Here is a 26,196-nt window from a genome sequence, read left to right on the forward strand (position 1 = left end):
GAAATGCAAAGTGCTGCACCTAGGGAGGAAAAATGTCCAGCACACCTACAGCCTAGGGAATGACCTGCTGGGTGGCAGGTCATTATCCGCATCCCTCTTGAATTGTGGTGCCCGGAATTGCACGCAGTACTCCAACTGCGGTCTGACCAGCACCCGATAGAGGGGAAGTATCACCTCCTTGGACCTATTCGTCATTCATCTGCTGATGCATGATAAAGTGCCATTAGCTTTTCTGATGGCTTCGTCACACTGCCGACTCATGTTCATCTTGGAGTCCACTAGGAGTCCAAGATCCCTTTCCACTTCCGTGCCACCCAGCAGGTCATTCCCTAGGCTGTAGGTGTGCTGGACATTTTTCCTCCCTAGGTGCAGCACTTTGCATTTCATTAGGTGATTGCTGTCCCCCAGATGGCTACCGATCTGTAGGTCCCCTACCATGTCATCCCCTGTTGCCAATACCAGATCCAGTATGGCATTCCCCCTATTGGGACCATTTAGTTTGGAGTAGAAAAGAATGAAGGGAGATTTAATAGCAGCCTTCAACTACTTGAAGGGTGGTTAGAAAGAGGATGGAGCTAAACAGTACTCAGTGGTGGCATATTTAATGGAATAAGAAGCAATGGTCTAAAGTTGCAGGAAGGGAATTTTAGGTTAGATATTAGGAAAAACTTTCTAATTAAGAGGGTAGTAAAGGACTGAACCAAAAGAGATTGTGGAATATCTATCCTTAGAAGTGTCTGAGACCCAGTTAGACAAAACCTTGACTGAGGTGTTATAGTTGGGAATGTTTCCATTTTAAGCAGGGTGTTGGACTAGAAGATCTACTGATGTCCTATCCAACTCTGATTTTCTATGATTGTATGAATTAACTACTCTATTCACCATCTGGATCAATTCTCCCATACAACACTTTGCAGATACAATGGTAACAGAGAAGAAAAGTTTCTTTGCCACCACCCACTGCCAAAACATAAATCTATGCCACAGTTGGTTGGCTTTGAATATTCCAGCAATCAACTAGATGATTGAGTTGATGTCAAGGTCAGTGGGAATGTCCCCCAGAGACTTTTGCAAGGCTTGTGGCTCTATGACCCTCTGGGGGAGGACAGGCCTATCTGGTCCACCACACTAGCAGGGGCAACAGAGGACAGAGATCTGTGGCATTAGGAAGTAGTGGTTTGACCATAACAGAGGTTTCTTGATGACATCCTCAATAATCTAAATCCCTGTTTCTGTTCAGGTGCAAAACATTAGGTCCAGCATGTTCCTCACTTCACATCAAGTTTTTTTTTTTTATGACTCATTCTTCAAGGAATATCTTGTCATAATCTCTCCACTAGAATATACAGAGCATATTTGTTAATAATGAATCCACCGAGGAATCCATTTCTACGGTGAGAGAATTAATTTAAAAATGCATATTCATGAAAACATTCATATTATTACAGATACAAAAATATACTAGATTTTTAGAAACAGGTTGTTCTGAAACCCCATTTTAGCCCTTGTTTAGTGAAAGTTCTGTCCTACTTACATAAAATCTTGTTCCTTTCCTAAATTTGGGGTAATTTTGGTCTCATTCTGGTCTTATTTTACAATATAATTGACTTACTCCTTAATGAATTTGAAACTATAATGGAGCATAACAACAATGTAGTTAGTATTTTAACAGAATATTCAATTAGTCTTTATAAATGATAAGTTTATGACTAAAGTAAGAATATAAAGACAGATATTTAATCTATTATTTTTCATGTATCATGGTGACAGGTTTTGGCATACTTGCTGCTATATTTGCTAAATAGCTGCAAGTGTGTGCTGTGTAATAATTCAATAACTCTCTGCTATATATGGAATAAAGTAAATTAGAATGATTGAAAGCCTTTTATGGCTTCCCCAGTGTAGTACACCTAAACATCATCTACCTTCTAAAATGTTAGTTTCCTGTGAATGTTGGATATTTCCAGATTCTCTCTCTATCACAGTAAAATGAATGAATTAATTAAGAAATATTACCACCAAAAAAATAAACGTTACTTAATTCTGAAGCTTGTGGATGCTACCTTTAATAGTTGTGAAAATTTCCCCTCTGCATTTCAGATTTGTCCTCAGTAAACCTTGATTAGAATGAGGCTCTACCTGTATCCCCACTCAAGCTGCCCCAGGAGCTGTCAGAGAAAGACTGTGGATTTGATCAAATGTTCTAACTTTCTCAAATGGGAGCAATCTTTCTTCTTTAGTCTCATTTGAGGCATTCTTGCTGCACATGACTGATACACACAGTCAAGCAATTTGTAGATTCCTTGCTCAGGTGTTAGTTTTGTGTACCTCATTAGACAGTAATATATAAAGCCAAGTGATACCTCTAGTTTTGGGAAGGGGCTCTCCCTGTGATGGCTTAAGTATCTCCCACAAAAGTTTGTGGAATTGTTCACTGTTGATATGAAAATAAATATTTGGGGTCTCTTCGACATGGTAACAAAAGTGCTGTCTTTGAGGTGTCATGCAGCCCATGGTGAAAAATAAAAGGAGCGGTGGAAAGCAAGCGGTGATGACAGGGTAAGACTGTTCTCTTGCTTCTGCTATAGTGGTTGTTGTCTCTGTGGCACTGATGTGCTTCATTTGACTAGGAAGAGACGTGATATCTGATTTGATATCCATCCTTAACAGTAATGGATCAGATCCTAAACATATACATACATTCATATATATACATATATACACATACATATATACATATATATATAGATATATATACACACACACATATGTATGCATATGTGTGTGTGTGTGTGTGTGTGTATTTAGTTAGTTAGTTAGTTAGTTATACACACAGAGCAAGAAAATGAAGGTAGATGTTGTTTTGTTCTTTGTCTTCCCTTCTACCCCACATCATATTAAGTTTTGATGATATGGATAATTTTTTCTATTATCTAGAGCCTATGAACCAACTCAGTAGCAATTTCACCTGCAAGGTAAAAAAACACCAAAGGCTTCTGAAACAATAAGACCTTCCTATAAAGAGGGATGTCAGGGCTTAGAATTTCAAATGTTCGTTTCCATCTACTGGCAAGTAAAAACTAAGGGATGACTGGACAAGAAAAACAGAGAAAAAATAAGTGTTGATTTGGTACATTATTACCATGCTGCTCTCACAGTGATTAATTAGAGAGTCAATGCTACTCTATGAGAAAAATGTAGTGATATATAGAAAGATTTGTTAATATTACAAATGTGTTCCTCTTGAAATACTTTCATGTGTGTGTGTGTGGGGGGGGCTGAATTGCCCCTGACCTTTAGATGATAGGCTCTCTAGAAAAATGGAAGATCCACATGTGGCCATCTCATTTTTACCATATGCATATATACATAGAGTGTATGCACAAAAAACTTTAGATATTGTCTACACACACAGTGGCCAGATTATTATCAGTAATTTGTGCATGGGTATTTTACGCATGCTTATCTACTTGTACTTTGCATGCATATTAACTTTGTAAATACAGGGTGGGTCTACATATGTAATAAGGTGCATGAATAAACTGATGAGCTTATTGCTTTGGAGTTTATTGCTCTGGGGCACATCATCTGAACACGTGCCCAGGAGCAATGAGCTTCAGAGCAATAAAGCCCAGAGTTTATTCATGTGCAGCACCTTAAGCCAAGTTAGAGCATCCTCAGCTGGCAGAGGCTCAGAGGGCCAGCCTGCCAGCTCAGGGCTATTTCCCCTGGCTAAACATGCTGTGGAGGGGCTGGCCGGGGTAGGAGGGTGCTTCAGTGCAGGGCTAGCCAGCAAGCAGCCCCCACACTGTAGCACCCTTATGCCGCAGCCAGCCAGGACACTGTCTACACGTATGCTGCTGTGTTTTTTACACTGCAGAAGAATAGTACTTGTAAATTAGCTTACTCTGGCCTAGCAGGGGTACACATGTTCTACAATGTTACACAGCAAATTAGTCAATTGATGCACCCACACAGTCCTGATTGTTACATTCAGAATACAGCACGTATACATTTGCATGTATATAGCATACTGAAAATGAAGCACATAGAACTAATGAAGATAAAATATATATCAATATTTTGTGTATTTGGTGGGCGTGTCTACATGAGGTGCTTTACTGCACAGTAGCATAGTTTACTGTGCAGTAAGTATGTGCATCTACATGTGAATATCCTAACTGTGCAATAAACCTCGTTAATCATAAGTAATTTTGCTACCTGTAAATACAAGTAGAAAATTTACTTTTGATTAACAACGGCACAGTAACGCTCATGTAGATGACTGAGAGAAAATCTGCTCTTGGTCAGGCAGCCACCAGGGGGTGGGAGATTACTCCCTGCCACCAGGAACTGCCTGCTGCCAGGGTGGGCTCCACCACCAGAGCCCAGGCAGGGACCATGTCCCCTTGTCCCAGCAGCAAGGAGCTCCAAGCTCCCTGCTCCAAGATTGTGACTGAGTGGAGGCTGGCAGATCATTATCTTCCAGTCCCCTCTTCACTATCACAATCGGGGAGCAGGGGACTGAGAAACCCTTATCTCCCAGCTCAAGCTCCATGGTTTCATAGATTTCATAGATATTAGGGCTGGAAGGGACCTTGTGAGATCATCGGGTCCAGCCCCTTGCCTAAGGGGCAGGAAGTCAGCTAGGGTCAAAGGATGCCAGCAAGATAAGCATCCAAATGTCTCATAAAAGTGTCCAGAGCCGGTGCTTGCACTACCTCTGGGGGCAGTCCATTCCAGGCCTTGGGAGCTCAGACAGTAAAGAAGTTTTTTCTTATGCCCAGCCTAAAATGGTCTTGAAGGAGTTTGTGACCATTGGATCTTGTCATCCCTTGGGGTGCTCTAGTGAACAGGTGTTCCCTCAGATCCCGATGCACACCCCTTATGTACTTATATGCTGCCACTAAGTCACCCCTGAGCCTGTGCTTCTCCAGGCTGAAGAGTCCCATAGCTCGCAGTCTCTCTTCAGAAGGTCTGCTCTCTTGCCCTCTGATCATGCATGTGGCTCACCTCTGGACTCATAGATTTCATAGACATTAGGGCTGGAAGGGACCTTGGGAGATCATCAAGTCCAACCCCCTGCCCCAAGGGCAGGAAGTCAGCTAGGGTCAAAGGATCCCAGCATAATAAGTGTGAAAACACTTCTTAAAGGAGTCCAAAGTCGGTGCTTGCACCACCTCTGGAGGGAGCCTGTTTCAGGCTTTGGGGGCTTGGACAGTAAAGACGTTTTTCCTTATGTCCAGCCTAGCATGTTCTTAGAGGAGTTTGTGACCATTGCTTCTTGTCATCCCTTGGGGTGCTCTGGTGAACAAATGTTCCCCCAGATGCACACCCCTGATGTACTTATAGTCTGCCACCAGGTCACCCCTGAGCCTACACTTTTCCAGGCTGAAGAGTCCCATGGATCTCAGCCTTTCTTCATAAGGCCTATTCTCTTGTCATTTGATCATGTGGATGGCTCTCCTCTGTCCTCTCTCAAGCTTCTTCACATCCCTCCTGAATTGTGGAGTCCAGAATTGGATGCAGTACTCCAACTGCAGCCTCACCAAGGCCAAGTACAGCGGGAGGATGACATCCTGATATGTACTTGAGAAGCATCTATGGATGCAAGCCAGATTTTGGTTTGCTTTACCAGCTGCAACATTGCATTGGTGGCTCATGTCCATCCTGTGGTCATTCATGACTTTCCAGTCTCTTTTGGCCTTGGTGCTAGCCAGCATAGCACTGTCAAGTCTTTGGTGATTTTTTCCAGAATATTCCCAGGGATTGAGGGCAAGCTGATTGGCCTGTAGTTCCCTGGATCTTCTTTCAAGCTTTCCATGTCCTTCCTGAATGGTGGAGCCCAGAATTGGTTGCAATACTCCAGCTGCAGCCTCATCAAAGCTGAGTACAGTGGGAGGATGACATCCTGGGTCTTGCTTGAGATCCACTGGTAGATGAAAGCCAGAGTTTTGTTCACTTTGCCAGCTGTGGTATCCCACAGGTGGCTCATGTTCACTTTGTGGTCAATCATGACCCCTAAGTCTCTTTCAGTTGTGGTGCTAGCGAGTGTAGCATTGTTGAGCCTATTAGTGTGATGTGGGATTTCCCTCTCCCTCCCCTGAGGTGAAGCACCTTGCATTTCTCCGTATTGAATGCCATCAGGTTTTCATCTGCCCACCTTGCAAGCCTATCGAGGTTGGCCTGGATCACCAACCTATCCTCAAGTGTGGATACTCTTCCCCAAAGTTTGGTGTTGTCAGCAAACTTAGCCCATCCATTTCTGACACCAGAGTCCAGATAATTTATAAAGACATTAAAGAGTACAGGTCCGAGAATGGACCCTTGGGGGATATCACTGGTCACTGAGTGCCATGTTGATTCAGTTCCATCAACTACCACTCTCTGGGTCCAACCTGGGAGCCAGTTCCCCATCCATCAGACTGTGGTATAATTGAGGCCGCAGTTGCCCAATTTTTCCATGAGGACATCATGAGATGCTGGGTCAAAGGCTTTTTTTAAGTCCAAATATATGATATCAATCTCTTCCCTTTTGTCCAGGTGATACATTACCTGGTCATAGAAGGAAAAGAAATTGGTCGGGCAAGACCTACACACAACAAACCCGTGCTGGGTATCCCTCAGAAAGCTGCATTCTGTTAGCCTATCAAGAATGGTTTCTTTGACATTTTTTTTCCCAAAATATTCCCAAGGATTGAGGACAAACTGATTGGCCTATAGTTTCCCAGGTCTTCTTTCCTCCCTTTCTTGAAGATTGGCACCACATTGGCCCTCTTCCAATCTTCAGCTGCTTTACCCAAGTGGCATGAGTTCTCGAATATCTTTGCCAGTGGCTGCGCAATGATGTCTGCCACTTCCTTTACCACTCTTGGGTGCAATCTATCTGGACCATCTGATTTGTGGAGGTCCAGCCACTCAAGGTGCTCCCTCACAAGATCTACACCAATGGTGGACATATATTCACCCTCACCCTGGTCATACTGCATCATGTTAGGCAGGGTGGTCCCTTTGGGCTGGTGAAAAATGATGCAAAGTAATCATTAAGCAGATTGGCTTTTTCCTGGGTGTCAGTAGTCAGCTGTCTCAACTGGCTTAGCAAGGGTCCAATGTTGCCTTTGACTCTCCACATATCTGAAGAAGGACTTTTTATTGTCCTTGATTCATGTAGCTAGTTTGAGTGCAGTTACAGCCTTGGCTTTCCTAGTTCATTCCCTACAGGTGTGGACCAGTGCAGAATACTTCTCCTTAGTGGTGTTTCCTGTGCTCCATCCTTTGTAAGGCTCTCTTTTTAGATGTAGGAGGTCCATGAGTTGAGCCAAAGGGGTTGCTGAGCCCTTTTATCACTTTTCCTACAGGTTGGGATGGACTTCCCTTGTGTTTCTAGGGTCATTTCCTTAAGGAGCAACCTGTTATCATGAACTCCCTTCCCTGTCAAATCATGGCCTCTCATGGCCTGAGGAACAAGCCTCCTTAGCATATGAAAGTTGGCTTTCCTAAAATCGAGGACTACTGCATTGTTGGATGGCTTGCCAGTTTTGTGATGGATAGTGAAAGTGATCAAGTTGTGGTTACTGTCATCCAGCTTCCCTTTGATTCTTAGGTCACTGATTAGCTCATCCCCTTTGACCAGTACCAGGTCCAGCAGTGCCTTACCTCTTGTCAGCCCATAAAGTTCTTGAGGCAGGGAGAGCTCATCCACGCATGTGAGGAAGCTTTTAGACTTCCATGAATTGGACCGAGTGCTCTTCCCATGAGATGTTCAGGTAGTTAAAGTCCCCCATGACAAACACGCATTGAGAGTGTGCAGCCTTGACCAGTCCCCTGATGAATTCATAGTCAAGCTCTTGTTCCTGATTTGGAGGTCTGTAGTAGACATCTACCATTGTATCCCCTTCACCACATTACCCTCATATTCTAAACCAAAGGGTTTCCAGTTGTCCTCTGTGTAGCTTTCCTTCACATAGAGATCTACACCCCGCCCCTTTTTTTCAGCACAATCTCTCCTGTACAGGGTATAGCCATTTATACCCATAGTCCAGTTATAGGAGGAGTCCCACCAGGTCTCTGTTATCCCTATGAGATCATAGTCATTTTAGTTTATCAAAATGACCAGTTCCTCCTGTTTATTTCCCAAACTCCTGGCATAAGTGTACAGGCAAGTAAGTATGCCGTTGAAAGCTCTGTTTCTGGGCTGGGGTAGGAGTGGGTTTCCTTTAGCATCCTAACCTTCTGATTTTGCAGCTGATGCTTGGTAAGCTTGCTCTGATGGTTATCCACTTCACACCCACATCCAAGTCACTGAAGAAGATATTGAAGAGTACAGGCCCAAGGACCGAATCCTGAGGGACCCCAATACCCACATCCTTCCAGGTCAATACTGACTCATCTACTACCACTCTCTGGGTGTGACCGCTAAGCCAATTTGCCACCCACCAGACCATGTAAACAGCTATGTCATAGCCTCTTAATTTATTTATGAGAATAGGATGACATACCGTATTGAAGGCCTTACTAAAGTCCAAGAAAAGGACACCCACCTCTACTCCTGCATCTAAGCATTTTGTGACCCTATTATTCAGCCTGAGATTTTTCTGCATTAATTGGACTTTAATTATACTTGCCACATTCAAGCGATTCATCAGATCCATCTCCACAGTCGTCATCATGGTCACATACAAACTGTTTGGGAATGCAGATTTTATTCTGGCACAGGAAGGCATTCTCATCACATATGTTATTGGGAGCTATGAAATATAGTACACAAAAAATAAGGAACACTTAGAAGAACAATTCATATTGTTCTTCATTTGGAAAAAAACCCTCAAGCAATATAAATTTGAGATTAATAACCGATTCAAAACAAATAATAATAAAATTTGTGTCACATACGCTGATTAGCACACTTAAGCATTACCAGCAGCTGCCATCACAAAGAGGAAAAAATAAAAGATCCTAATGCATCTAGACATCAAAAATCTTCAAATGTTAATATTTTTCAAAACGTCCCATTCTGAAAATAACTTTTTCATATCCTACTCCTACAACTAACTGCCTTTATACGTATTAGTGAAATAATCCAATCCAGAAGTTGTGTATTACAGAACACATACTCAGTGGAGAGAGAGTTATTTGAATATTTTCCACCATTAAAAGTTTCCATTTAAACAGAAGTGGATAAAATATGAACTCTCTTAAAATTTTGACCCAAACTCAGATATCATTAATAGGATTATTTTCCAAACACCATCATCCACCAAAGTGTAAGCAACATTTTATAGAGCACCAGTGATGGAGATTCATTAAATTTAGGTACAGCTGCCTCAGTTACATAAAAAACTGGACTTCAGAATATTTTCCTTGCAAAACTGGATGAATAATATATGTCCTATAATAAACTGTTCACTGTTGTTAAATATGGGTGGTGGGGAATAAAGGAAATGCTTATGTCTGAAACACATACAGTATATTATATCCAGTGGGACAGATCTTCATCTTGTGATCATCATTATAACTATACTACTGTGGAGCTGTTATGGGGATATGTGAAATCTTCAGAGGATCTCAACTAAAGTATTCGAATTTATCACTGATGGCTTACAGTAGGGCTGTGCAAAATGGCATCGTTCCATTTTGACTTATGTTTTGAGGTTTCAACAGAACAGCATTTCATTTCAAATTTTGTTTTGATTCAAAAGCACTGTTTCATTTCATTTAATCGAAACAGTGATGCTGTTTCAATGCTGTTTCAATGTTTCACCCATAGGCTATAATGGGGAAGCTCAAAACAGCCTCTCTCATCTTGCAGGCAATTGGGCTGCGGGAAGGCTGCAGGAGCTATGCCAGTCCTCCCTGGGTTGTGGGCCTCTGATCTGCCTGCCAGATGAGGGAGGGAAGCCAGGTGCTGCCACCTGGGACTGGCGAGCTGGGGAAAGGAACTGAGCCCAACCACTCAGTTCCCCTCCCCAGCGCTGTGATCAATCAGGCTGGGGAAGGGAACTGAGCCTGATCACTCAGTTCCTCTCCCCAGTGCTGCAGTGGATCAGGCTGAGGAAGGGAACTCAGCCTGATCACTCAGTTCCCCTCCTCAGCACTGTGACTGGGTTGGGGAAGGGAATTCAGGCCAACTGAGCAGAGTTCCCCTCCCCAGCCCTACGGTGTTCCCCTCCCTGATCCTAGCGCTGGGGAAGGGAACTTAGCTCAGCTGGGCTCAGTTCCCTTCCCCAGTCTGATCGATGACAGCACTGGGGAAGGGAACTGAGTGATGGAGCTCATTTCCCTTCCCCAGCCTGTTCCATTGCAGGGTTGGGGAGGGATCTGACTGATTGGGTTCAGCTCCCTTCCCCAGCCCAATCGAACGCAGCGCTGGGGAGGGGAACAGCCCAATGGATCCCAGCACTGGGGAGGGGAACTGAGCAATCAGGCTCAGTTCCCTTCCCTAGCCCAACTGATCCCAGCACTGGGGAGGGGAACTGAGTGATGGGGCTCAGTTCCCTTCCACAGCCTGATCAATCACAGTGCTAGGGAGAGAAACTAAGCTATTGGGCTCAGTTCCCTTCCCCAGTCCCATTGATCACAGCGCTGGGAAAGGGAACTGAGTGATCGGGATCAGTCTCTTCCCCAGCCTGATCAGAGCACTGGGGAGGGGAAATGAGCCCAGGCTCAGTTCCCCTCCCCTGCACTGCAATCAGCTTCCTGCAGTCCAGCCATGGGAGGTGGGGAGAGCCTGGGCTGTGCTCTCAGCTGAGCCACAATGGGCTGCAGAGCCACTGGGAGTGCAGCCCTGGTTCTCCCCTGTCTCCCACCACCTGTCTGCTGGCATCTTTGAAACTCAAAACATTTTGACTGGCCTCATTTCATTTCAAGGCTGTTTTGAAGCCCTTTGTTTCATTTTGATTTTGCTGTTTTGAGCTTGAAATGAGTTGAAACAGTATCAAAATGAAACAGACAGACAAATTTTGCACAGCCCTAGCTTCCAGTATATATTGCATGCTATAAAGGCAAAGCACAATGCACTTCACTAAACACTGTACATCATAATGGACAAAGGATCCACCAGGAAAAAATACAAGAAACATGAAAAGTACTTTGAAAAAGTAATCCAGAACACATTTTAAAGTTTATTGTAAGTATAACAAAACAACTCATACCACAGCCAGCTGTAGAGAGTTCATCACTTCCATTAGGACAATCTCTTTCACCATCACAAAGCCAGTGTTGGGGAACACAAGCATGGGAACCTAGGCAACTGAATGTGTCTGCAGCACAAGTTACGGTACCTAAAAAACATTGCAAAGGTTAGGGTTGAACAAATATCCCACCTGGAACATTTTATGAGCTTTTTAGACTATAATTGCTGAAGAGTTGTAACTTTAAAAAGTAGGTTGACATGTCAGGTTGTACATTGAACAATATTCTAAACATTTAGATTAAGATTGTACATTAAAGTTTCTGCATCTATATTCTTTCTTCTGTATATTAACTTTCCACAGTTACTCATTTATTTCTTTCAGGAATGTTATTTTACTGTTTTTTAAAAAAAAAAATCTAGGCAATAGAACACTTTTACAAGGCACAGACATATTTTAGGAATACAGTGTAATTTTTTAATTCATTGGATTAGTCCTAATACTAAGAGTTATCCCATCTCTTCATTATCAATTCCAATGGGATTTTAGGTGCTTTGGGAAAGTTCAGGTCTGTATTGCCCCATACTGAATATTGAATAGAGAACATGGAGTAGTTGAGGCAAAAAACCCAAAAGCCCACAAAAGTAAAGCAAGCTTTCTTAGTTTCATACAATGCACTTTTTTCACTTAACAAGACCACTAACAACACAAAAGGGAAAGTTAGATGGATTTTGAGTGTTTTGGAGTACTGTTCAGGGAATTCTCTCTGGGGTTGTATGTTTTTTGTAAGCTGCACAGAGTCTTTTGGATAGGGTAAAATAGAAATCTAAAAAAGTAAATAATTAAGTTAGATGTTTTTGTTTTTTCTTTGAGAGCAGACTTTCCTCTATAATAAATTTCTATTTTTATGTACAGTTTATTAGCCTGTTTTGAAGTGATTGTTTTTATGCAAACCATCATTATGCCTTTTTTCCAGATAAACCAAATTTGCATCTCTAAGGAAGAGAAGGTACATTTTCTATTCAGTTCTTTGAATATTTATTAAAATTAACGTTAAACAAATTCAAAGACTTCATTTTATGATTCATTTTCATTATTACCTCCAAAAGGAAAAAAAAAAAAACAACCAAACATTGTTGCTTTTACTAATCTGATATTTCAGATACTTTTGAAGATAAATTGCATTTTAGAGACAGGTAGACTTCAAAATGTTTAAGAGGGCTGGGAAACACAAACTCTTTTTGGCAGCCCTGGAAAAAATGAGTGAATCCCTTGTCATTTAAGAATCTTCAGTACTGCTCCTCTGGTAGGGCTTTTTTTTCCAATAGGATATCTATAAGCAATGGTAAACTATGGATAAGAAGGTGATATATAAAATCTGAACAAGATAAAGGAGTGGTAGTTTGCAGTTTTGTTCTTGGTTTGTTCTTAAAATTTCTATTTTCTTTTGATACCATTCCACTGAGCATGTGCGCTAAAGTAGAGACATTAAATCCGATTGAACCATGACCCCAGTATCCATAAACAAGAATCTTTTTGCCCGACTGCAAATATCAGGGTGATAACTTACCTAATGTTACAACTGAGAGCTGCTGGCCATTATATTTAAAAAATCATGGTGATCAGGAGAGGTTCCAGATGATTGGAAAAGAGCAAATATAGTGCCCATTTTTAAGAACAGGAAGAAAAAGGATCTGAGGAACTACATACTGGACACCCTCACCTCAGTCCCTGAAAAAATCATTCAGCAGGTCCTCAAGGAACCCATTACTAAGCATTTGAAGAAAAAGAAACTGATTAGGAACAGTCACCATGGATTCATCAAGGGCAAGTGATGCCTGACTAACCTGATTGCCTTCTATCCTGAGATGACTAGATCTGTGGATATGGGGAGAGCAGTGGACATGATATAACTTGACTTTAGCAAGGCTTATATGTGGTCTCCCACAACATTCTCATAAGAAAGTATGGGTTGGATGAATGGACTGTAAAGTGGATAGAAAACTGGCTGGATTGTTTAGCTCAAAGGGTAGTAGTCAATGGCTCAATGTTTAGTTGGTAGCTGGTTCCAAGTGGAGGGCCTCAAGCATCAGTCCTGGAGCCAGTTTTATTCAAAATCTTCACCAATGATCTGGAAGATGGGATGGAGTGAACTCTCAGGAAGTCTGTAGATGACACCAATCTGAGTGGAGTAGTAGATATGCTGGATAGTAGTTGATATGCTGGACAGTAGGGCTAGGATTCAGAGAGACCTCAACCAATTGGAGGATTGGACCAAAAGAACTTGCATGACGTTCAGTAAAGATGCGTGTAAAGTCCTGCATTTAGGACAGAACAATCCTAGACACTGATATAGACTGGTGACTTACCAGCCAAGTAGTAGGACTGTGCTAAGATTTGTTTCCTGATTTAATTTGGCAGAGATTCAGTTCAATTCAGTGGCTGAATCTCTGCATCCGAATTGAATCAGGACCCTCTGAATTGAAAAGTTACCCACTGGGCAATTTTTGCAAATCCAGCAGGCTAAGGCACTCAAGGGAACCTACACCTACCCCAGCCCCGGAACAATGCGTAGGGAAGACTAGAGCCTCCAATGAGACACATATACGCCCGTACACCAATGCCAGGAGCTTGGGGAACAAACAGGAGGAACTGGTCCTTCTACTAAACAAGAATGACTACAATCTCATATGGATAATAGAGACCTGGTAGGACTCCACTTATGACTGGGCCACAGGTATAGATGGCTATACCTTGTACAGGAGAGATTGTGCAGACAAAAGGGGTGGTAGTGTAGCTCTCTATGTCAAGGAAAGCTATACATCCCTGCAAGCCAACATTGGTATCCAGGGTGGATGACTGGAGACTCTCTGGGTAAAAATTTGTGGTGAAAATGGCACAGGGGGCACAATGGTAGGTGTCTACTACAGACCTCCTAATCAGGATCAAGAACTTGACCAGGAATTCACAAAGAAACTGGCTGAGGCTGCATGCTTTCAGTGCATGGTTGTCATGGAAGACTTCAACTCCCCAGAAATCTTATGGGAAGAGCACTCAGACAAATCTGAACAGTCTCAAAGCTTCCTCATCTGCATGGATGAGCTCTAAAGCCGTGTGTATGTCTGAATCACTGACTCACTGAATCGGCATTGAATCTTCAGATTCGGGTTTGGATTTGACCGTTTTGAATCAGGGACAGTGATCTGAATCAATGAATCGAATCACTGTCCCTGATTCGGGCTGAATCCAAATCCAAATTGAATAGGGCCTACTTCGCATACCCCTGCTAAGCAACTGCTCTACAGAAAAGGACCTGGGGGTTACATTGGATAATAAGCAGAACATGAGCCAACAGTGTGCCCTTGTTGCAAAGAAAGTTAACAGCATCCTGGGTTGCATTGGTAGGAGTGTCACCAGCCAATTGAAGGAAGTGATTATTTCCCTCTATCCAGCATTGGTGAGGCCACATCTGGAGTACTGTGTCCAGTTTTGGACTTCCCACTCCAATGCCAACTACAGAAAGGATGTGGACAAATTGGAGAGACTCTAGCAGAAAGCAACAAAAATGGTGAGGAGGTTGGGGACATAACTTACGAGGACAGACTGAGGAAACTAGCCTTATTTAGTCTGGAGAAGAGAAAACTGAGGGGGGGTGGTGGTTAATAATTATTTTCAGCTCTCTATAGGATGATTACAAAGAGGCTGGAGCCAGACTCTTTTCAGTCATGTCAGACAGTACAGCAATGGGCGATGGTCTCAAATTGCAGTAAAGGAAGTTTAGGTTAGATATTAGAAAAACTCTCTCACTAGGAGGATAGTGAAGAATGAAAAGGTTACCAGGAAAGATTATGGAATGCCCATCCTTATCGGTTCTTAAGACCCAGGTACACAAAGCCTTGGCTGGGATGATCTAGTTATGGATGATCCTGCTTTAAGCCGAGTGTTGGAATTGATGACCTCCTGAGGTCACTTCCAAACCTAATTTTCTATTATTCTATGATTCTATGAACTCATTTACATTACATTTACATATGGTAGACTGATCCTTTTTTTCTTTTTCCCTGTTTACTTTTTGTGTTTGTAAAAATATGTTTTATTGGGAAACTGATTTAATAAAGTCAGAGCTTGGAATGTGAGCTAAGAATACTTTATCTATGGCTTACTTAACAGTATAATCATAAGGCATTAATAGCATAACAAAGTCAACTCATTAACTCTAACCGTAACTATAATAAGGAATTTGAGGAAGACCTCACACCATTATTCATCTTTAAATTCAAAGACATCAAGTCTTTTCTCTGCCAGTGTCAAGAAAAAAAAAAAAAAAACCTGTACAAATTAATCCTCTAATTTCCCTCCCCAGGAAAATGTTATATGTTTCACAAGGTACACAAACATCGAAACCCTGGCACTGCAACTACAGTACCCTCCTAGTTGAACTATCAGTGTTTATAGAAACTACCAACAAAGATCTAGTCAGTCAGAGAGCAAGTTTTCTATAAAACATGACAGACTTCTTGAACAAAACATGGAATATTGACCATCTCCCTGAGCAAGATTTACTTGGTTCTATGATATCCCACACCATGAAGGCATCATAGCCTGCCTGAGATACAGGCAAGAACACAAACAATGTCATATAGTTGATATGCTAAAGATATTACCAAACAAATATTACTTGTCATACATTACTGGGACCATGCGACATTAGTACAGTACTACTACCATTGATTGATTAATATTAGCAATGCTATTTACATTTAATATTAGAGAAAAATGATTTGTCATTTTTTTTCTTCTACAATGTACTTTGATGAAGTAATCACTGACTATTAAGGAGTTATAAGGTTCTTTTTTTTTAAAAAAAAAAATCTCTAAAACATTATTCTGCTTAGATCCCATATTAGTGTCCTGCATCTCTCAGGATCAGACTCTAAAATTAGATAAAATAATAAACATTATAATACTCACCACAGACAGCATCACTCTCATCTAAGCCATCTCCACAGTCATCCTCCCCATCACAAGTCCATTGTTTCGAGATACATTTGTGTGCAGAACAAGCAAATTGATTCCAGGAACAGGAAGAATCTAAGGATGATATCAGCCATGATACTTACTATGTTTGTAAAAATACTGGGTTCCCTCAGAGTACCAATGCAATTTAAAAATTTCTCCTTGGATTTTAGAACTGTAATTATATATGTAACAGAAAGATAGTTAGTCATTTTAGTCTAAGATTTGGAACAAGGCAGGCAAGGTAGCACCTTATAGACTAATTCATTCAGAAAGGTTTGAGCTTTCAGATGCAACAACCTATGCTATGAATAGGCTAATTCCTTCTATACGTGGAACTACACAGTAACGTTGGGAATATAATTGAAGATTTGTATTGGTTACTCACTACTTTATATTCATTCATGTATGCAAAAAAGTATGGGCAAAACTTTTATGGTAGAAAGATTTTTAAAATGTTCTCTGAGTAGAATAAGAGAAAATATTTTTAAAACAAGAAAACAGTTCAGGTATTTCACAAGGATGTTTTTGCTACAGCAAACCACTTTGCAATTATGGTAATAAGGGCAAAGCCAGAATAGTCCAATGCTTCAATCATTTCATCTTGGTATTTCCGTATTTAATTACATCTTGAGAAAAATTTCCATGTTCCTTTTCTTGTCTGAAAAATTGCCCTGTATTTGCATGCTGTTGTCCTAACTATTTACATTCTGAATACACTGGGAAATAATAATGCTCTGCTGCCATTCAAAATCTGTCTGCAGTAACATCAAATAAATGCCAGTTTAATATTAAGGTTTTTTTTTAAAGAAAACTTCAAGTAATTCTCTTTTCCCCCCATTCACCCCCATAAGAATAAATGCACTGTGATTTAACTGAACAAAAAAAAATTCAAGATGAATAATAGATAAAAGGTCATGTATTATAATCTGAATTATAATGAACATTGTTCAGACTTCTTCCAAATGGGTAAAAGCTGTAAAGTGGGAAAAGACAGCTAAGACCTAAAACAGCCAATACGCTTCAAAATATTTTAAAAGCAATGAAAAATTAGGAGGCCTCATATTCTTGCTGGCAAACTGAGCCTGATAAACAGTAGCTTTGTCTAAGCCACTGCACTACATAGTGTAGAGTTTAACCACTGACTAACAGAAGAACAAGGACAGCAACGAGTGGACAAGTTGAAGGTTTCACTCAGGAGGAAAAATGAAAAAAAATTATCAGTGATTATTAGGGTTGTGCAAAGCTTCTTGTCACTGATTCAATTCAGCGGAGATTTGAAGCCTCCAAATTGATTCGGAGAGATTCAGAAAGATTCAGTGATTCAGACATAGACACAGATTTACATGTTTTTTCTATGTAGTTCAAGGTAGCAGGAAGCTCATGAACACTGAGATGCTGGGGTGGATGGAGCGTCCCACAGGAGGGTCCCCAGCACATTTGACAGTGGACCCAGAAGTGGATCAGAAGCACTTCCAGAAGCACTTCTGGATCTAAAGCCTCCCCCCTCCCCCGTGCTCTCCCCAGCTCAGCAACTGCTGCCCCCTGACCGCTCTGGTGCCTCCTCGGTCTGGGGGAGCACCAGTGGTCCCCCCATGGCTGATCACTGAGTTGGGAGGGCATGGGGGGCCCCCAGTGCACTCCCTGGTGGACCAGGAAGTGGACTGGAAGTACTTCCAGGTTTGCCATGGAGCACATGGCGGGGCAGGCTTCTGTGGGATGCTCCATCTGCCCCACCATCCCAGTGTTCATGACCCGTGCCTGGTACCTTGAAGTATGTAGAAAAATGACTTAAAGCTGTGTCTATGGCTGCATCCAGGCTGACCTGGACACGTTCAGCAAATGGGCAGCTGAGAACCTGATGGTGTTTAACACTGAAAAATGCAAGGTTCTCCACCTTGGGGGGAAAAACTTGCAGCATTCTTATAGGCTTGGTAGTGCTACGCTGGCTAGTACTACAGAAGAAAGAAACTTGGGGGTCATCATTGACCACAAGATGAACATGAGCCTGCAATGTGATGCTGTGGCTAGTAAAACGACCAAAATGCTGGCTTGCATCCATAGATGCTTCTTAAGCAAATCCCGGGACGTCATTTTCCCTTTGTACTCAGCCTGGTGAGGCCGCAGCTGGAGTACTGCATCCAGTTTTGGGCCCCACAATTCAAAAAGGATGTGGAGAAGCTTGAGAGAGTCCAGAGAAGAGCCACATGCATGATGAGAGGTCAGGAAAACAGACCTTACGATGACAGGCTGAGATCTGTGAAGCTCTTTAGCCTGGAAAAGCAGAGGCTCAGGGGCGATCTGATGGCCACCTATAAGTTTATAGGGGTGACTACCAGTATCTGGGATGACGAGGTAGAACTGTTATAAACTACTGCAAGACCGTTTCTGGCTGGACATAAGGAAGAATTTCTTTACTGTCTGAGCCCCCAAGGTCTGGAACAGCCTGCCATTGGAGGTGGTGCAAGCACCTACATTGAACACCTTCAAGAGTAAATTGGATGCTTATCTTGCTGGGATCCTATGACCCCAGCTGACTTCCTGCCCTTCAGGCAGGGGGCTGGACTCGATGATCTTCTGAGGTCCCTTCCAGCCCTAATGTCTATGAAATCTATGAAATCTATGAATTGTTCATTCTCCAAATCAGCATCGAATCTTCAGATTCGTCCAAATTGAATTAGGGACAGTGATCTGAATCAACAAATAGAATCACTGTCTCTGACTTGGGCCGGATCCAAATCAAATATGGCCCATTTCGCACACCCCTAGTGATTATGCCTCTAATCTTCATTTTTTCTATCTAATTATGAGATTGCTCTGGTGAATTTACAGAAATTTAAGGGGAAGACCAGTTCTCATTATGGGCAAATATCAAATTACTTACGTCTACATTAATGTCTAAGAATCCTAGAAATCAGAGGCAGAAATGCCGAGTCATGGTCCATAGGCAATTCCTCTACTTAACAATTTTGCTTAGAGGCATGAGGCTTAGTTTTGCTGCTGTTATTGCTGAATGGTTGTATTTCTAGTGTTATTTCTACTAACAAAAAATGGCTAAAACAAAAATGGACAATGAGTTTCAAAATATTTCAAAAGCAACGAAAAATTAGGAGAATGTTAGTATGCATATTTTAGTGTTAAAATAATTTATTCTCCCCCTTTATACTAAAATTATTCTGGTATAAGTATCTTTATGTTGATAAAATTGTGTCGATATTATGGAGTTATTTGTATTTGTCTGACATGATTTTGTGTGTCAATAAGCCTGTGATAATTTTGTCCATTTCTGTTGCCAGTACAACAGAAAGCAAGCAGAATTTGCTTTACAAGAATTCAAGATATATAATAAATAAAAAGGTTATATATTATAATCTGAATTATGAGAATTGTTCAGGGTGCCTCCAAATGTGTAAAAGCTTTAAAGAGGGAAAAGACAGTTAAGGCCAGAAACAGCTAATAAACTTCAAAATATTTTAAAAGCAATGAAAAATTAGGAGGCCCCAAATTCTTGCTGATAAACTGAAAATAGAAAAAAAGAAGGGGGTGGAGGAGGTAGATTTTGCTCATTTTGAAATAAGAAAAATAAAACGAAGGACAATTTATATAAATCTAAGTATTTTCAAACAGCTCTGTAACTAACCCTTGGCGTATGCTGAAGCAGACATGGAAAGGAGAGAGGGCTTTCTGTAGCTCGGAACTACCCTTGAGCAAAACATATAGGAATATAAGCAGCTAGAAACTTCTCCCTCCTGAACCCATCTTGACATTCATAGAAAACTACTCCCTATATCAAGAATCTTGATAAGCAGAAATGTTTTATTTCTCCTGTTCATCATCCAAGCTAGAGCTACTTTTTCTTGTTTGGTATTTGCAGTTATTTTGAAACCAACTTGGGGAAAACCTAGGGACTAACATTTTCTCTTTATAGGCATTAGAGTAGAGGAGTTTCTGAGTCATCTGATATATGCCTGAAAATGGCAACACATCCTTCCCCATCCTCCCCCCACCCCCACCCCGCCTTTTTTTTGGTTACTTTTGCTAATACATGATTTGTGATCTTGGGTCATCCTCATACACACCGCATACAAATGTAAGGAGTATAGGAACACAAATAAATCAAAATAAGAGAAACAACTGCAGCATTGGTTTGTGATAATGCCATGAAGATATGAGTCTTTAACTTCATTTCTATATAAATTTCTGAAGCTATCACTTCTTAGATAACATGGCTATCATATAAAGATGCAACATTTTATGTACTGTACATTCCATGACATTTACTTATGGGAAAGTTTGACATTTCATAGAATACCTAGTTTAAATATTTTCCAAGCACTGACTGTAGATTAAACTATTTGGTTCTGGCAGAAATTCTAAAGTATTAAGTACTTAGTTATTTCTGAATAGACTGAAATTTATTTCTAGATGCTGATTTGCCTAGATTTCAAACAGTCTATCAAGTCATTGCTTGAAGTAAAATGTTAAAGTTTTTGAGTACTTTTGATTAAAACAAGTTACAATTATAAGGCTTTCCTTTGCACATGCCTCAATGATTTTAGCAGTACGAACAAGACAAAATGCTCACCACAATGCAATTCATCGACTCCATCCTCACAGTCTTTCTGTCCATCACATAGCCAGGTTTTCAGAATACATCTTCCACTAGGACAACCAAAATAATTTTCTTCACATGTGGGTTTGTTTTGAACTGTGATAAAATAAAGAATGTAATGTAAAATGTGCTCTGCTAGTATGATTAGGAGCCGAATACAATTCTGCTAAATTTCTGGAAAGCAATGGATGAAGTTATTTATTTAGAACCCAGTCTTTCTGCATTTTTAAATATATATACTTTAAGGAAGAATCTGGGTAGAATGGATAAAAAGAAAGCCAAGGTGCTCTGTTTATCCAGCAGAACATTATATCTCAATCTGGTCTATAAGGATATAGGAATAAATAAGGTTGTTCAATTCAGAGGCAGATATGGACCTGGTTTAAATGAAAATAGCTCCATTTTAGTCACAACTAATGTGCTCAATTGATATACAGTGATTTATACCAGCTGATTATCTGGTTCATCATATCATTCCTCACCTGAACTTCACAATTGTTTTCAATTTGTGTCCTTTTTTTTTTTTTTTACATTCATTGATGTCTAAGCTGACACCAACTGACTTCACATATGGCACTATGTAGCTTGCAGATGGTAACAAGTTTTGCAGTGAAGTTCTGACACCATTAAATCATTGTAAACTTTTTTGTCTTTTCATTTGTGGAGGGGAACAAACTGATATTTTAATTTAATTAGGTGGGATAATCTAAATATAGACAAAGGAAAGGAGGAATAATGCATATGTAGTGGCTGAATGCAGTTGCAAATACAGTTTTGTTGACTAACACAGCTACTTCCAAAAATCTGAAGAAAGACCTCTTCTTTTTATAAATACAGTAGATTACACTCAGTTTCATATTGGGTCCAAATGTTTGAATTCATTCAGGTTCAATGCAAGTCTGCGTTTCTTTCTCTTCTTAGCAGCCCATGTTTTAAAATGCTAGGATTATCTTTGTTTTCTCTCTCAACACACAATGGTAAAATCTCCCTTTATTGAAGCCAGTGGAATATACAGATTTTTTTTCAACATAAAAAAGAGATCAAAGAAGAAGTGAAGTCATTATGCAGTGAAGCTAGAGGAGAGACTACAGGTTATCTAGGAATAACCCAAGAAATAATGAACATTTTACCTGAGTTCCCAGTAACAAAGACAATGTTGAACATGGTGTAAAAAGAGAATGGCTAAAGGGACCAATGGTTTGAAAATGGAAATCACAATGTATGAGGTAAAAAAAAAACCCTCTAAAATCTAACTGGGCCATTTGAGAAGGGAATACACAATCTCCATCCCAGATTTCTAAATGAAGTAGCTCATGAACTTCTGGACTTGAGGAAGGCCTTTGACACTGTCTGCCAGCCCATTATCATTCAAAAGATAGGCAACTGGGGCATTGATGCCTACACAGTCACATGGATTGCAAACTGGTTGAGGGCCCACACTCAGAGTGCTGGTGGACAGGTCATATTTGACCTGGAATGATGTGAGCAGTGGAGTCTCCCAAGGCTCGGTCCTTGGACCCGCACTGTTCAATTTCTTTATTAGCGACTTGGACAAGGGGGTGAAATTCATGGTTGACACCAAGATTTGGGGTGAGGTGGGCATGGTAGAAGGGAGGGACAGGGTACAGCTGGACCTGGACAGGTTACAGGGGTGGGCAAATGAGAACAGGATGGGATTCAATGCTGACAAGTACAGGGCACTACACTTGGGCAGTAGGAACCAGCAGCTTACCTATAGGCTGGGGAACTCTCTTCTGGAAAGCACAGCAGCAGAAAGAGATCTTGGAGTTATTATCGACTCCAAGATGAACATGGGCTGCCAATGCGAGGACACAGTCAGTAGGATTAACCACACCCTTGCTGTGCATCCACACACCTTGCTGTGCATCCGCAGATGCATAACAAGCAAGGCCAAGGAGGTGATCCTCCCCCTCTGTGCAACACTGGTCAGGCCTCAGTTGGAGTACTGAATCCAGTTCTGGGTGCCACACTTCAGGAGGGATGTGGACAGCATTGAGAGGGTCAAAAGGAGGGCCACTCGCATGATCTGGGGACAGCAGGGCAGACCACATGAGTAGAGGCTACAGGACCTTAACCTGTTCAACCTTCACAAGAGAAGGCTGAGAGGGGACCTGGTGGCTGTCTATAAACTTACTAGCGGGGACCAGCGGGGAATGGGAGAGACCTTGTTCCCCCGAGTGCCTCCCAAAGTAACAAGGAATAACAGCCATAAGATTTTAGAGAGTAGGTTCAGACTAGACATTAGAAGGCACCAACTATGAAACCAGGTTGAAACTGGCAAAACAAGATCTGCAAGGTCCCTTCTGTCTCTATATCTATGAATCTATGAAATTGTAGGTTTGGTCACAAGGATTTTTAATTAATCTATAAATGTAGGGGATGAAACGGTATGACTGAAAATAATCACTGTAGATTATTATTATATTATATTTGATCTATCTACAATAGATCAGGTAGTTTATATACATAAGAAAGGGTAAGATGCAATACAAACAACTGCAGGTTTATTAATAAGACCACAGTATACAAAACTTTAGAAAAAAAAGTAAAGAAAGAATAGTTGGAGACAGATGAAAGCAAAAAAGGAGTAAACTGCAACATCAGAATAATGCCAAAGGAGGCTACACCAAACTAACCTATATTCTTCCTTTCGTGAGATAACTAATTTTCTAGATAAGAGAACTGCTGTAATCTATCAAGATCTCAACAAAACAGCTGGTACAGTATTTTGGGAGGAAAAAAAAAACCATTAGTTAAGCTGTAAAAGATGTGAATTGGTACAAGAATTGCTAGGCAAGTGAAAGGAACTGGCTAAAAGGGGGTGAAAAAAAATCAGGCTGAAAGGTTAATTATCAAGCTGAAGGAGGTCACTAATGGAATTCTGAAATTTGATTTTGGGGCAGAATTCATTTGATTACTTTTATTAATGATTTTGTTCGGAAAGCAGGAGCGTGTTAATAAAATATGCTGATACTTCAAAATACATTGAAAACATATAGGAGGATAAAACTTTCATGCAGTAAGATTTGAATAACCCTGAGGAGTAAAGTAATAAAAAAATATTACATAAGTACAAGGTCATAAAGATTTTCCTTCTTAAAGCTGGAAGCTCATAAAGATCTGATCAGAAGATCGGAGTACACTAGTTGATCAGAGGATGGCCATCTATGTCACATTGAATGTGGCTTAGAAAGGGGAAAGGCAATCCTTGGATCCATAGATGACATGTTTCAAGTAGGGACAGGGACAGGGGTGGATCTAGAATTTTGAAAATGGGGGTGCAGATGGTGAGATGTATCATCATATATAAGATAATACTCATCTTTCTCCAGTTAAAAACAAACCAGAAGCTTCATTAATATACTAGGAAACTAGGGCAGTATTATTCAGTTTAAGATTAAAGCAAAAACAAATAGGACATCATTAGAATGAGATAATAACAATTTGTACAACTGTGAAGTAAGACCATTACTACCAGGACCAGCTAACAAAGAGCTGAATTGCAGAACTAAGGATAGCTTGAATAGTGGAACAGCAAGATCATTAAAAAGAAGAGAGGGTCATTAACACCTGTAGAATGAAGAGTTTAAGGGATCAGGTAGATTAAAATGAGTCATGAACTCAACTGATTCCCTCAGGACTGCCTGACTAGAAATGCTGTTGCCAGGCAGTTGGCTTAAAAATGTGGGTGAAGCAGAAATCAAATGGGGGTGCAAATATATCAGTGTAACCCTTCCCCCTCCGCCTCCCTGATCTGCTCCTGGATACTGAAGTATTAATCCCTTTGAAAAATGTACTGGTGTAATGCACTAAAACAATAATACTGCAATTAAAAAGTAATACTGTGTACAACTCTGGATATCAGTGTTCAGAAATGATCAGTTCAAATCCAAACAGGTACACAGAAAGACTACTAGGGAGGATCTTGAGACTAAACAAAAAAGGCAACTTGATGTTGGCATGTTTAAACTTAGCAAACCAAAGACTAAGAGGGGATGTGAATGCCATATATAATCATTAAAAGAAATCATGGAATTGAACTGTTTAAGTTAAAAGACAATATAGACACAAGAACAAATTGGCATGAACCAACCATGAATAAATTAAATCTGGAAATTCAAATTAAGTTTCTCATCATTAGTGGAGTTAGGTTTAAGAAAAGAGTTCTAACAGGTGAAAAGAATTAACTGGTTTAAAAAGCTATATCTCTGTATGGTTATGATATGGTTGACATCATGACCAAGGTGACTCCTTCTTGATCTTACATTTTGCTATACTCTTCCACAGGGGCAGCATTTCACACACTGAGTCTAGTCCAGTAAACACCTAATACCAACCTCAAGATTTAGAGTTTAACCTTCATATGTTCCCATGGGGAAATTTCCTACTCCAGACACATATTTTGTTCACAGTTTCATAGTTGGTAGGGTCGGAAGGGACCTGAGCAGATCATCAAGTCCAACCCCCTGCCATGGGTAGGAAAGAATGCTGGGGTCAAAAGACCCCAACTAGGTGATTATCCAACCTCGTTTTGAACACCCCCAGGGTAGGTGTGAGCACCACTGCCCTTGGAAGTTGGTTCCAGATCCTAGCAACCCTGACAGTGAAGTAGTGCCTCCTGATATCTAGTCTGAATCTACTCTCAGTCAACTTATGGCCGTTGTTACTTGTTACTCCTGGTAGGGCTCGGGGGAACAGGGACTCTCCCATTGCCTGCTGGTCCCCCTTCAACAGTTTGTAGATGGCCACCAGATCCCCACTCAGCCTTCTCTTGTGGAGGCTGAACAGGTTCAGGTCCCGTAGCCTCCGCTCGTTACCCAGGGTAACTTGTTACCCCAGTGCAATTTCTGTATAAATGACAGGCCTGTTTGGCCACTTTGGGTGGATGCATCTGAAAGGTCAGCAGTCATTCACACCTCATTCATGTCCACTTCAGGTATCCATGGTAACTAATGGATGGCCACCCTCCACTCTGCTTTTGCTTTTGTTGGGCAACTCACCCTAGTTCCCTATTTTCCAAAGAAGTCCAAAGTTGTGCTGTTGCTGTCAAGCATGTACCATTACGTGCCAGTGGGTGGAGAGCAAAGAAAGCTGGACGCCATCCATGACTACAATAAAAACAAGCATGGGGTGGATAACCTTGACCACTTAGTCTATATGACCACCTGCAGATGGAAAATCAACAGGTGGCCAATGACACTATTTTTAAATATGATGGATGTGGCTGCTATTGCCAGCTTCATCATTTGGCTAGGCCACAATGAAAACGGGAAGCAAAGATCATATTTAAGAAGACAGTGCTTTTTTTTTTTTGCAGGAGTTTGGAGATCAGTTGATCAATAGACAAATAAAATGAAGAATGATGGATACATGTAACCTGTCTAAGTATTTCAAGTCTGGCATGACTACCCTAAATTA

The 26,196-nt window shown here is 41.0% G+C and overlaps 1 protein-coding gene across 1 annotated transcript in view; it reads right to left on the reverse strand.

Annotated features, from left to right (window-relative positions):
- Positions 1 to 26,196, reverse strand: part of LRP1B (LDL receptor related protein 1B) — a 1,375,759-nt gene that overhangs the window by 290,332 nt on the left and 1,059,231 nt on the right. Inside the window, exons 50-53 of the mRNA XM_006028602.1 lie at positions 20,731 to 20,853; positions 16,101 to 16,220; positions 11,151 to 11,279; positions 8,625 to 8,747 (exon numbers count right to left, since the gene is read on the reverse strand). Of these exons, the coding sequence (XP_006028664.1) occupies positions 8,625 to 8,747; positions 11,151 to 11,279; positions 16,101 to 16,220; positions 20,731 to 20,853 (495 nt within the window). The remainder of the gene's footprint in view (positions 1 to 8,624; positions 8,748 to 11,150; positions 11,280 to 16,100; positions 16,221 to 20,730; positions 20,854 to 26,196) is intronic.

Source organism: Alligator sinensis, unplaced genomic scaffold, assembly GCF_000455745.1.
Source record: "Alligator sinensis unplaced genomic scaffold, ASM45574v1 scaffold533_1, whole genome shotgun sequence".
Classification (NCBI taxonomy): domain Eukaryota; kingdom Metazoa; phylum Chordata; order Crocodylia; family Alligatoridae; genus Alligator; species Alligator sinensis.